This window comes from Cupressus sempervirens, chromosome 2 (assembly GCF_028749045.1).
Source record: "Cupressus sempervirens isolate cs-2001-9-10 chromosome 2, ASM2874904v1, whole genome shotgun sequence".
Taxonomy (NCBI): Eukaryota; Viridiplantae; Streptophyta; class Pinopsida; order Cupressales; family Cupressaceae; genus Cupressus; species Cupressus sempervirens.
Window position 1 is genome coordinate 770,725,163 of NC_143119.1, and position 13,794 is coordinate 770,738,956.

Here is a 13,794-nt window from a genome sequence, read left to right on the forward strand (position 1 = left end):
TCGGATTCTTGCTCAAAAACTTATGTGCTCTTCCTTATGACAAAATAACCTATTTGGAAACATAAAATGACAATGAGAGGCCACAAAAAGCAATTCATGACAACTTTTAGGGTTGTGGGTGCAAGAAAATGCTTTTCCAGCCGTCTGCAGGGCCCAGTTTGCTACAAGTTCTAGGTTGGAAATTTTGGAGTTGGTTCCCCTGGGTTCAATCCTAGTTTGAATCTAATCAACCCAAAATGCAAAAACAGCACCCTAGTTGAACTGTAATGTCCCCAATTTTGTCAAAGTTTTAGGGATTAGCCTATTATTCTGATCCTCGTAGGCTAATTACTTTGGATCAGTGTAACAAGACTTGAACTTGGCTCGGACTCGGCAAGGGTAACTTGACTCGTGACCCGGCTCTGACTCGTGACCTGGCTCGGCGGTGACTCGGCAAAGTGAAAAAACCTCAAAATTTTGAGATTTTTTAGGATTTAAAGAACATTCCATGCACCCATTATTGAATAAAGCGTAAAGACACAATAACATCATTAAATAGAAGATAATTTGATCATAATGCACATGCCACATACTTAAAGTTAAAAACTTAAAACTTAAAAGTCAAACATCGATTACATATGTACAATACTACAAACTACAAAGTTACAAACTTACAAAGGTAAATTGCTAAAAGTAAATACTATATTAATAGTAATTAAAGTCAAACTAAGATAAATCCATGCAAACCATCAAAATGTATATGTATTATCATTTATGCATTATGAAATCCAACACATCAAGATTCAATAGTCATCATCAAATTCAAATGTTCCAAATGCTGATCATATATTAAGTTACTGTTAAACTGTTAAACAAAAAGCTAAAACAAGACTATAAGTCTACAGCTATGGCTCCTAGTTCGAGTCCTCATCATCATCCTCATCCTTAGGCTCATCCTCATCCTCATCCTCATCCTCATCCCCAACCTCAGCCTCAACCTCAGGCTCAAGCTCAGTATAATCTACAAAATGTCTCTTAGTAAGGCGTCTAAGGTAGGTCCTGGATGTCTCAGTAGCCATAGCATCAGATCATGAAGTGCCTCTAGGATCAACTGTACTCTCTACATCTGGCTCTGCCAATGTCTGTGAGGTGCCACTAGGAACAATTGGAGCTCTCTGGTCCTCTGTTGCCATAGCCACAGCCTTAGCCTGGCCCTCTCTATCTGCTTGGTCAAGCCACTGTAGGTCCTCATCATCCAAGACAAGATCAGTAGCCTCAGTGATCCAATCAGACTCTGGAGCAACCTCCTCTAGAGTAATCGGAGAGGTCTCACTATCCAAAATCTCCCTGATCCTAATGCGCAGGTTGTAGTGCACAAAGACTAGACTATTCATTTTCTGCACAAACACCCTGTTACGCCTCTTCGAGTGGATGTGTTCGAACATGCTCCAGTTGCACTCACATCCAGAAGCGCTACTTGGCTGGCTCAAAATGTGAATGGCGATTTGCTGAAGGTTTTTGGTTGAAGGCCCAAACATTTGCCACCATCTATCTGAATTTTGAAAAAAGGAAAACAAAAAAATATTAGTCTCATTTCAAAATTTGAACTTTAAGTTTAAAGCTAGAAATTTATAAACTAGATTGTATAAGGCTTAACCTGCAATCTTTACCTGGCTGCAATTTTGTACGACCTTCTTTGCAAATTTGACTTGAAAAAATGGGCCCTGATGCATTATTATAGGCATCCATCTCAAGCAATATATCTGTGGGATTAGGGGACATCTTCGATACTACTGTGTATAGGCCACTAAGAACCTCCTCATCTGCCTTGAAATCATCAAGGAAACGGTATTCCAGATTGAGGTAATAGGTTGCTGCGTGGATGGGCTTATGAAGCTGATTTTTCCATCTATCAATTATGTCCCAAATAGGGCCATAGTTTTTCTCAACTCCTACATATTTGGCCTTAATAGTCTCCTTGACCCTATCCATGCCCTCATAAATGTAGCCCATAGAGGGCTTCTCGCCATCAGCAACTCGTAGGAGGGCTACAAGGGGCTCGGTGATCTACAAAACAATTAAACAAAAAAACAATTTAGTGAATGATGAAACTTTGCAAAGTTGCACAATGAAAATAAAACAAAAATATGTATGAGACAAATTAATTTATAAAATTTTAAGACTTAAGCTTTTAAAATTTAAAATTTAAATTTTAAATTACCTCCACAATCTTCGAACATGGAATTACCTCCACAATCTTCGAACATGGCTCCCAAAAATCATCATCATCATAAATGCATTTTGTTGCATCTATCCCTGCAGGGCTGCTCGCAAAGGAGGAGGAACTCCATTCTGGACCAAAAAACATGCACCTCAACTCTAACCTTGAACTCAGCAAGGATTTTAGTGTGATAAAGTTAGAGGCAAATCTTGTGATACCAGGACGAGCCAACTCCTTTCCCTTCGTGTATTTCCTCATAGTGCTGAGGACCAAGGCATGATTATAGATGAACTTACAAAGATCTTTCGCCTTGGTAACACATGATTTCACCCATACAAGCTTGCCAATATCCTCTAACATTAGGTCGATGCAATGGGCCACACATGGAGTCCAAACGATTTTTGGGTGTCTCTCCATCAATAGTTTTCCTGCAACAATTTTAAATTAGTTAGTAAACAATGAAAAATTTTGATGTATTAAAAAACTTTTAATTTTCAAAATTTAATGAAAAACTAAAACAATTTTTTTAGAAGTATTACTTAGAAAGTTAGAAGTTCAAATTTTACCTGCAGCAACATAATTAGCTGCATTATCTGTCACCACTTGGACAACATTGTCTTCCCCCACCTCCCTTATGACCTCCTCAATAGTCTCACATAAGAATTTTGCATTTTTCACACATGAGGAACATCTATGGACCTCAAAAACATGGTGGATCCTGAAAGTGAAAATTAAATAAAAGAATCAATACTCAATAAAACAAAAATTTTGTTATTCAATAATAGTATACATTAAATTTTAGACTTCAAGAAGTAGAGCATGATGAATTACCTCCGCTAAAAACAAGAAAATTTAGGAGGGTTTTGGACCTCCTATCTGTCCATCCATCTGTCATGTTGGTACACCCCTTTTGGCTCCAAATCTTTTTGTGGTCCTCCAACTCAAGTTTCATCTCCTCAACCATATCTAGCAAGAGGAGGCCACTCAACTCATCTTCAGTGGGGGCTTTTAACCCCGCACAACAGATGGAAATTGCATCAATCATCCCCTGCTAATAAGGAGTCCTATTACATTTATAAAAACATTTTAATTGGCATATTTCAAATTTTCAACATCAAGTTAAAAGTATAAAATTGAATATAAATTTTAAAACTTAAAACGTAAAACAATCAAATATAAATGAAGTTGAAAACTTGAAGTACATGGCTGCTATAAATGGAATGTCACAGAAAAATCAAAACTTGCAAATTGCTCTTACTCCAGCTTCATGTATCTCTCTATTCCAGCCCATGCTCTCAAGTGAGGGTTGTGCACTAGGAGTGGTACGCGGTACAAAAAAGTTGTCCAACTTACTAGATTTTTTGACTCTAGGATGAAGAAGAGCAGCACTACTAGAAGGGGCAGCAGCAGTAGCATCACTAGAAGTGCAAGGAATAGATGTAGAAGAAGCACGAGCAACAGAAGCACTAGGACGATAGGGGGGACGGGAAGAACCTTCTCGTACACAGCCTACTGACTCAGAAACATTTGCAGATGAGCGTGGAAGGGAACTAGAACCAATCAAAGCTAACTCTTCTAATTGTTTTTTTTTTTAATTCTTTTTCTTGTTCATATTTTTCCAAGGCTACATAACAAAAACATTGAGCCTCAACAGTTGCAGCTCCACAAGGCTCAATATCATGACCATGTAAGCCAACAATATGGTATTTTAATCTATTTATCCCCCCACTATTAATGGTTTTGCAAAATAGGCATTTTGTTTGAGTTCTTTTTCTACCCGGAAATTCTATGGTGAACTTCCAACACTCATCTTTTTTGTTGTCTTTAGAGAGCTTGGGTTTTTTACCCCCAGAAGCCATTATGACTTAATTAAGGAACAATGTAAAGGTTGTTGCAATAAGACATTTTAGACCAAATATTACCATTTCAGCGTTGCATTTTATGAAGATCTAAAGTAAAAAAAACACTCATAAACAAACAAAAAAAATTCATGCAAAAAACCCATAAGCATAGACAAAAAAATCATCAAAATCTAAACAATCAAGTCTTACCTCTTTCAAATGCTTTGGGAAGTTTTGAGAAGAGCTCCTATAAACTCCTTGATGATCTAAATGCAAGCTCCAATGTCACAAATGCAAGTTTTTCTCCTCCTCCTTTCAGCTGGTTGCAAAACAAGAAACCTCTATTTCTCTTCTACATCTCTCTCTCTTTGTTCTTTTCACTATAGACTGTTATATGAGTGAGATATGTAAAAAAAAAAATTAAAAAAAACATGTAAAAAATTATATTTTCAAGGCCCGGTTTCATGTATGTCGCGGTCGAGTCAAGCAGGCCGGGTCACACGAGTCCCGAGTCATTGTGACTCGACGAGGTCAGCGCGGCTCGCTGACTCGCCTGACTCGCCGCGAGTCACGTTACCCTGCTTTGGATAGGGGGTTTTCTGTGGCAGCGGCTTGGCTTGGGAGGGTCTTATCTCCTCCGCATCTCAGTAAGCTACACGTTGGTCTTCCTTTGGCTCAGATCGGACTTTATTTCGACTTAGTTTTGTGTACTTACTAATTGTGGTAAGTTGGTGTGGATCGAGATGGACCCTTTCTATTTTTGGAAAGTGCATTTGGTCACATGGAGAAATAATAGGTATGACTCCTATTTTAGACAACATATTTAAATGATAATTATTTTGGGAGTTATTATATTGTTAGTGGCCAAATTATTATTAATTATTAAATGGCTTATTATTAAGTTATAATTTTACTTTATAGTTTCACTTAAGTTGAGAGTTGCATTACCATTGGAAAGTGTCATTTATTGATTAGTTAAGCCAAGTGAGAGACTCTAGAGGAAGCTTCTTATTACTATTGTGTGGTGAAGCTTCTTGAATAAAGGTACATTTTGGCAACAAAAGGGAATTTGGAGGTTATAAATACAAGTCCATTTGAAGAGAAAAGCATGCTTGAATAATCTATTTTCTTTTGTTGCCTTTGTGGCTTTTTCTGAGGTTCTAAATTTTGTTGCCCTTGCTGAGGTATAAGGGAAGTTGAGAAGTATTTTCGAATCACTGCTGAGGTAAAGTGATTCCATTTAATCTCCCTTACTATTATTGTCTATGGCTGGGAGGACTATTATTGTGGAGGAAATTACATTTCTGTGCTTTCAAAATAATGAGATTTATTTCTGAGGATTGCATTTGCAATTGTGCTGAGGTATACAATTGCTCTCTTCTCCTACTATTCTTTACTATGGCTAGGGAGAAATTACTTTTGAATGAATTTGTGAAGGAATTGGAGGATTCTTTAATAGCTACGATTTACATCTGAGGATCCACACGAGTTATTCAGAGGCAGTCATTACTAGTATTTGCAGCGTTTGGTATTTTAGGGAGCATTTGGTATTTTGGGAAAGTGTAGATTTCATTTCCAAGCGCCACATGGGAAATCTGAAGCAATTCTGCCTTTCTCTGTAATGTCCCTGGTTCTTGTCGTAGGTAAATATTTTGTAGCTGACAGGGTGTGTCAGGATGTATCCTGTTGGTATATGCCCTTCAGGAAGGTTCTTGTTATGTAGCCGATGGGCCCTTCGGTAATTGTCATATAGCCGATGGACCCCTTCAGGAAGGTTTTACGGAAAGTATATATTCACCCTTCGAGATCATTGTAATCATCATCATAAGAATAATGTAATGTCTTGGCATATGCGAATAATAAAAGAAGTACTGTTGTTGTTCTTGTTCTGTATCTGTGTGCATTAATCATGCAGTAAACATTTGGCGTCGTTGCCCGATGGACCTAGTACGCAAGCAGACGGATGAAGACTAATGTTGAATCAGCTGAACAAGAATAAGAATAAGCTGAAGGAAAAGGATGAAATACGCACCGCATGGGAAAACTTAATTTTGGCACAGCAGGCTGAACGCAGACGAAAGTTTCAGCAAATTACTGAACACCGTAGCACAGAAGAATTGTTGGAGACTTGACAGCGGGTGGAATTGGTTGAAGAAGCAAGGGAGGAGTTTCTGAACTTGCATACGTCGAGGGAAGAGAATCTAGACGGAAGAGGATTGACTCGCACGACTCAAAGTGCCGAGAGAGCATGAGCATGGAGTGAACTCTTCGTCCGAGATACACTTCTAGAACGGATAGCTTCGGTTGACAAAAACCTTTCTTCACCAAATAGCACAACTGTCGGAAACAGCGCGGGTGTACAGAGCAGCGCGGGCATTCAGAACAGCGCAGGTGTGCAAAACAGCACAGGAGTACAAAACAATACGAGAGTACAAGATAGCGCAGGTACACAACAAACCCCTCAACCTCGAATAGTAATGGCTGGCCCAAAGGAAAAGTTGACGAAATTTGATGGTGATGGAGCAGCCAATCCAATCTGACATTGTAAAACATGTGAAATGATTTGGAGGGCGAATGGCATAACAGATACAAACGAATGGATCCGACAATTTCCGGCCACCCTATGGGGTGTTGCAATTGATTGGTTCACCGATACAGATCCCTAAAAATTAACCACTTGGGACAACCTTAAGGAGTTTACTACGGAATTTCAAATGTTGCGTGACGACAACGAAATTGTAGTGGAGATATACAATACAAAATAAGGGAAAAATGAAACGGTCCGAGCCTATGCAAGGAAATTAAAAGATTTGATAAATAAAATGGAAAATAAACCAGTTGACGGACTACAAAAAAGATGGTTCGTTGAAGGCTTGCACCCGAAGTTGCTGAAGAAGATGAAGATTGTGCCGTCATCGTCATACACTAAAGCATACAATAGAGCAATGAACCTGGAAAGTGAGCAGAAGACAAAAAAAAAAAAGAGTAGCTCGTCTGATTCAGATGATATGTCTTTAAAAGAACAGAGCAATGAGGACAAAAAGGACAGCAAGAAGGTCCGCACCCTCCAAAAAGATATGATTCGGATGATGAAAGAATTCAAGAACATGCAGAAGGAGACCAAGGGAAATGAGCTATGGTGCATCGAGTGCAAGAAAGAAGGCCATACGAAGGGATCCTGTCCGAAGGACCAATTTTGCGAGATTTGCCAGATCATGGGACATTCCACAAAGGAATGCCCTTTCAATCTGAAAACAATAGGACCTCAACAAGTGTTCCTCACACAAGAGGCTTCCACATCAGAAGGGAGCAGAAACACTACTACGGAAGGTGCCATGTGGGAAGGATACAGAAATAATCAGCGAGGACAAAACAACAACAATGGGAACAATAATAATGGTAGCAGCAGTCTAATCTAGTACGATGCCAATGGTTGGCCGATAGTTCAATGCCGAGCATGTAATTTGTGGGGCCACTTTGTCCGTGACTGTACAACAACAAACACACCAAAATTATTATGCAGATGGTGCGGACCTGGCAATCACGAAGATGCCAAGTGCCTGAAGTTGGGGGTAAATTTGATCACCATCGGGACAAACAAAGAGGAGGTTCTAGCCATCACACGAAAGCAAGCAAAAATATACCCCGACCTGATGGAAGAAAAGAAGAGACTGGAGGAAGTGCGGGCTGAAATTCAGAAAGCAATGCAAGCGGAGAAAGCACACCTGAAGGACACTGCTGATACCTCAGCAAGGAACTGCGCAAAACAAAACATCGTACAAAAAATATTACAAACCGATATACCAATCAAAATTAACGATCTGTTGCTCACAATGCCTCAACTTTGTTCGGCACTGACAAACATCACTCAAGCGGCTCAACTACCAGGAGAACACAGAAGGGAGAAGGAAAGTGGCGCAACTGCAAAGGATCCAATGTTGCTAGCCCTCTCATTCGAACAGCATCTGGCAGTCGTCGAGATGGGAATTCTAGGAATTGTCTTGATAGACACAATTGTGGACGGAGGTTCAAGGGTAAACGTCCTACCAAAAGATACTTGGAAGAAGTTGGGACAGCCGATGTTGTGGCCACCTACCTTCCAATTGCTCACAACAGACCAGCACGAGATCAAACCGTTGGGAGTCCTGATAGCACAACCAGTAACTATCAGAACACAGTCGTTCCTTCTCGACTTCGTCATCATCCCACTGAAGAGGTGAGGATATGACGCCATTCTAGGCTAAGGATGGCTCATACAAGCAAAGGTTAAGCATGACTAGAAGAAGAATACTCTATCAATGGAGCATGGAGGCAGAAGATTCATAATTGACCTGCACACACAAATGGTAGGTGAGGAGGCAACATCGTCAAACTCAGAAGGTGAAAGCGAGAATGATGACGAGGGGAAGAAAAGAATGGAACCTGATGAAGAGGGAGTATTGAGACCTGAAAGAGGGTTGAATGAGGACGATCTAGACTCGTTGAATGGCCTTTTCCACTGGCAAATGGAAGATTACAAGCTCTTTCCGAGCTGTAATATGTTAAGGGTCGATGAAGGTGAGAAAGAAGAGGGAAATGAATGTTCGAAAGAATACAAAGAAGTGGAAGAAGGAAAGGCGATTAGGACTAAATGGAAGGAAAGATCATACAGTACGAATAAAGAAAACAGAAAGATCCCATCGTACGACCGCACAGAAAAGAAATGTTACGTTGAACCACGGATATAGCAGAAAGGTGCTGGCAGCAAGGAAGACACATCATACAGTTTGCACATGAAACAAAGAGGAAGGGCTTAATAAAAGCTGTAGCGGTACGGAGTGATGGTTCTAAAATCAAGAATACAGTTATTGACGGCAAGGAGTGGCAGCGAATGAAATTCATAGTACCAAGTGTCGGAAACAAACTGGGCGATATGGAAAACCGAAGGGAGAGATCATGTAACTTAAATAAACTTGATGAGTGACAATTGCAGGCACAATGGGCCATAGAGGTAACACAGAACAAGTGCAAAGCGTGGCATGATAAAAACCTGAAACTGAACAAGTTCCAACCAGGATAGTGGGTATTGAAGTATGGCGGCTGGAATGAAATTAAACCAGGCAAGTTTAAAGTCAAATGGGTCAGGCCATACTAGATCTAGGAAGTTGGTGATAATGGAGCAATAAAACTATGGACGCTAGACAGACAGGAAGTGGCTGACGGGTTGAAGTTGAATGTCTATGATGAAAGAAATAACACACCTTCGTGGACGAACAACTGAGAAAAGAATGATAGTAAATACTGTATTTATGTAAATACTGTACATATGCAAGATAAGTAAGGACAAAGTTAAACATAATTTTTGAGTTTCACTACGAAGTAATAAAATAATAAAAGACCAAAGTATGGAAGCAATAAAATTTGGAACATGATTGTTAAAGAGTCATTAACACAATTAGTGGAAAGATTGTACCCTACGGCATTGAGTGGGCCGTACGGCAGCCCTGCTCATATATTTAAGTCACAGTACGGCCAGTAAAAGGCGAACAATTCTTAAAGACTGTGAACCGTATGGCAAAACAAGGCAAAATATAAAGAACATATGATGCATGGCAAAAAGTAAGGTGGAGAAAAGATAAACACCGTACGGCTTGTCACAAACACCATACGACGTACAGGGACGGCACCATACAGCCATCTACTTGTATGGAGAAGACACTTCTAATTTCCTTCTTCCCTACACCAGATGGCATTCTTGATAGCCATACAGACATTGTACAAGTTCTTGTTGATGCGTCCGTATGGCGATTCTATAAAGGGATATCTAATGCATCCATACGGCGATTTTATGGAAGGATATTGGATGCATTTGTATGGCGATCTTATGAAGGGACCATTGTACGGCTTCATATAAAAGCTTTGTACCCTTACGAACATAGCAGTTAAGGAGCAACAAAAATATATATCTCTGGATATCCACCATACGAAAGGGTGACTTCTCCTGGTAGACATAGTATGGTGATATCACTTGGCAGAATGAATGATGTATGATGCTAAAGGAAAGGGAAAGCCATAAACAGGTAGAAAACACAAGCAATTGGCTGAAACAGTGGAATCAGAAAAAAATCACAAAAATAGTGTGTTCCATGGAGTTTTCTGTGGGTTTCGGAGTGCAGATGCAACATGGTCTGGAGACTAGTTTGGTACAAGCACGGGACTAATGTGAAAGTAATGTGATAGAAGAAAATTTATCTTGTTGTTGTTAGTCAGTTAATGTATTTTGTTTGTTAATTTGTCTCGGATATTTTGTAATTGTCGTCCGGAGACAACTTTTCTTTTTGGGGGAGGGGGATGATGTCGTAGGTAAATATTGTGTAGCCAATAGGGTGTGTGTCAGGATGTATCCCATTGGTATATGCCCTTTGAGAAGGTTCTTGTTATGTAGCCGACAAGCCCTTCGGTAATTGTCATGTAGCCAATAGACCCTTTCAGGAAGGTTCTTGGGAAAGTATATATTCACCCTTTGGGATCATTGTAATCATCATCATAAGCATAATGTAATGTCTTGGCATATGCGAATAATAAAAGAAGTACTATTGTTGTTGCTCTTGTTCTGTGTCCGTGTGCATTAATCATGCCGTAAACAGTTCTCTATTCAAAGACCCTACGGTTTGTATTGGATAATATTTCACTCACTCTTCTTAACTAGATGTTTATTGGTAAACAATGGACAATAATTACAATTTCTAACAATGTCTTTCTACTAATAGTTGTATAGAAGTTGATAGTAATGTAAGGTAGGTTTAGACCATGGCCTATCCTTGAACTTGTATATCAAACAGTATATAATTATGAGGTTGTACCATAATGTATTTCATCGTCTTATGTTGTATCTGATACAATAATATTACTATGTAACAATGATATGTTGGATGTTCACTAGTGACTATTTGAAGTGGCAACCATGATAATCTCCAGCGTAACTTTGATGTTGGATCTTAAATGAAATAATGTTGTACTCGGTCTTGCTATTTAGTATTGTATGGCTGTTGACTATGATGTTTAGGCTGAGGATAGGAATGCTTTGATGGGGCTGTTGACTTAATCATACATGTTGCCACCTATGTGAACACTGACTACCTTTGTTATTTTGTCTAGGCTCTATTTGTTTGCTTCTATCATTTATTACGATGATGTTAGCTATGTTGTCGTCTATCCTAGGTAGTCGATTTGTCTTCTTCCCCTTTGCTTTATTCAATCTTCTTGGTTTATCATATATCTTTGCCCTTTAACAGTTTGGTCTACTATGTTCTATGTGCAGGAGGAAAGGGTTGACCTATATTATATCTTTTGGTCTACCTTGTTAACATTGATGTGATCACTATCTGCTGCCATCATCTATTATCTCTGTATTGGTCTATCTTGGAACCGTCAATTCTCTTCTCAATTTATGTTTACTATGTATTGTTAGATTGGTCACACCTTTATAAGTTATTATTGATCTCTCCTCCTTATTCCCTATTCTCAATTTGATAACATATGCTTAGAACGACTCAGAGATGATGATTTTCTCATGGTACCGATAGGATTATTTTCCTCTTTTTATATGCCCACATTAAATTGCCCATACCCATTCGATGCTCTATATTCTGTACTGCATATCATCATTACTGACTGTAAGTGACTCCTTTGTTGATTATACATATTAATATGTTGCTAATTGGACCACTGGTTCAGTATTTGCCAAGTATTCTATTCTTCACTTCTTCACGTTCGATGATTCTTCACTATACTTTGTCTCTTCTAGCTGAGTGCCAGTGTATAATTTTCATCTAATTTGCATATTCCGTATGTTCTGAGATCCCCATATAAACATGTGATATTCCTCTCTAGAATACCCCCCTATTTATTCTTATTCTTCCCCATATAAATACTCAAATTTTTCAACTGTTGTGACTATTCCCTATAGTCACACCATTATTTTAATATGTTATATTAATTAATGATTATATGTTTATATTTTTTTATTAAATTTATATTAAGATATAAATTTAATATTATTATTATTTTATATATTAGTGTAATGATACTCTTTCATTAATAAACTATACTATAGTTTATTATTTTATTTATTAATAATTATATATTATTGTTAAATTCTCTTTTTATTAAATAAATAATTATATCCAATTATTTATTATTTATTATTAATTAATTTTATAATGTTTTATTAAATCAATTTTGGAAATGGGGACATTACATTTTCTCACCTGCGATTTCTCCAAGAGGCTGTCGCTTGCATGTTTGCAAATACATATCATCCTACAAGCTGCAATCTGGTGTTTTGAGGATAGTTGTTCACACTTTGGCAGCAATTTGGCCATTGGGGTTAATAAATCTGCTCTTGCATACAGATTCCAAAAGTTATTGTGCTTTTTCTCAATGCAATAGAACTTAATAAAGGCATGATTATTATTTGGTTTCATTGTTCTAGTTATTGCATTCTCCATTCAATATTAGTGGTCATAGAACACTTTCAGAATTATGTATGCAAACAAATAAGGAAGAAGTTGTAAATCAGTTGTTTGGTATTCATTTATACAAGAGCCTTCAATGTTTGATTTATCTAGTAATTATGAGTAGCTCATTACATATCCTAGTATTGTACTAGGAAGTTAAAAATCACATGCACAGTGATAGCTAAATTGTTCGCCAAATGTTTGACGAAATGTCAAACCACTAATTTGTTTGGAAATTGATGATTGTTTGAGCCATAACCGATAGGGGCTATTACACGAACCAAGTCCGAACCAGACACGAACTGCAAACCAGTTCGAACTTTTTGGGGTGCAAAGGAGGGGAGGTACCCGTGCAATTTAGTAAATATATATCAGATTGTAAATCTAATTATATAAATATATATCAGATTGTAAATCTGATTCTATAATATATCCTTATATTACATTCTTACTTTGTTTGAAATTGTATATAAGATTAAAGATCTGAAAATATATTTATGTTCTTTTTGTACATTATTTCTCTCTTATTCTTCAACTCCTTACTTCTTTTCTCATCTTATATCTCACACATTCTTTCTTCTACACTCTTCACAATTGCTTCAAATTCACAGTTACTCTTTTCATTAGTAATCTTCCTTATTATAGTAAATACGCTCTTATTCATAGGCACACTGTTTCTTACTTCATATTCTTCACATATTCATTTGTCAACGAGTCTTTATATTTTTTAGTACTGCACAAGAATCTCTTTTTGTCATGTCCCCTCTTTAGCTCTGTCTACCAGTGACATGAGTTAGCCTATTATGGGGTCTCGAAGGCTGGTAGTGGTGTTTAGAGACTCAGTCAGGGTATACAATGTTTGGATCTGGAGTTTCAGATAGTAGGAGGGTAGTTGAGAGCAGTTCCTTAATTGTAGGAGGAATTTCCTATATTTTAGGTGGTGGAGATGGGTTATAGCCTTGAGTCTCTACGAGATCATTCTATGGTTTCAGTTTCGAGAGATTCAGAGATGTTCTTATTTTTTAGGAGTATCCCTATTTCTGAGGGGTGAGACTATCAGTTGTTTCAGATTATCCGGCATCAATCACAGGAGGTGACGAGTTCAATTTCACCTTGTAGAGGTGTTTTGGCTATCAATTCACTATTTGGGAAATATTTTAATATATTTAAATATTCTCCTAAGTTAGCATTTTAATAATTTAAATAAGGCTAAGTTTTTAGCCATTAGGGAGTAATAAGGAATTTTCTGGCTCCA

General features: G+C 38.0%; 2 protein-coding genes across 9 annotated transcripts in view; both read right to left on the minus strand.

Annotated features, from left to right (window-relative positions):
• Positions 1–13,794, minus strand: part of DBE1 (debranching enzyme 1) — a 360,131-nt gene that overhangs the window by 163,394 nt on the left and 182,943 nt on the right. The gene's annotated exons all lie outside the window — the stretch shown is intronic.
• LOC149575729 (uncharacterized) lies at positions 1,028–7,024 on the minus strand. Its single transcript, XM_089812325.1, has 5 exons — positions 3,032–7,024; positions 2,767–2,918; positions 2,228–2,628; positions 1,650–2,046; positions 1,028–1,531 (listed from the first exon to the last, which is right to left on the minus strand). Exons 3-5 carry the CDS (start codon positions 2,615–2,617, stop codon positions 1,068–1,070), a joined length of 1,251 nt encoding a protein of 416 aa, XP_089668451.1. The 5' UTR covers positions 2,618–2,628; positions 2,767–2,918; positions 3,032–7,024; the 3' UTR covers positions 1,028–1,067.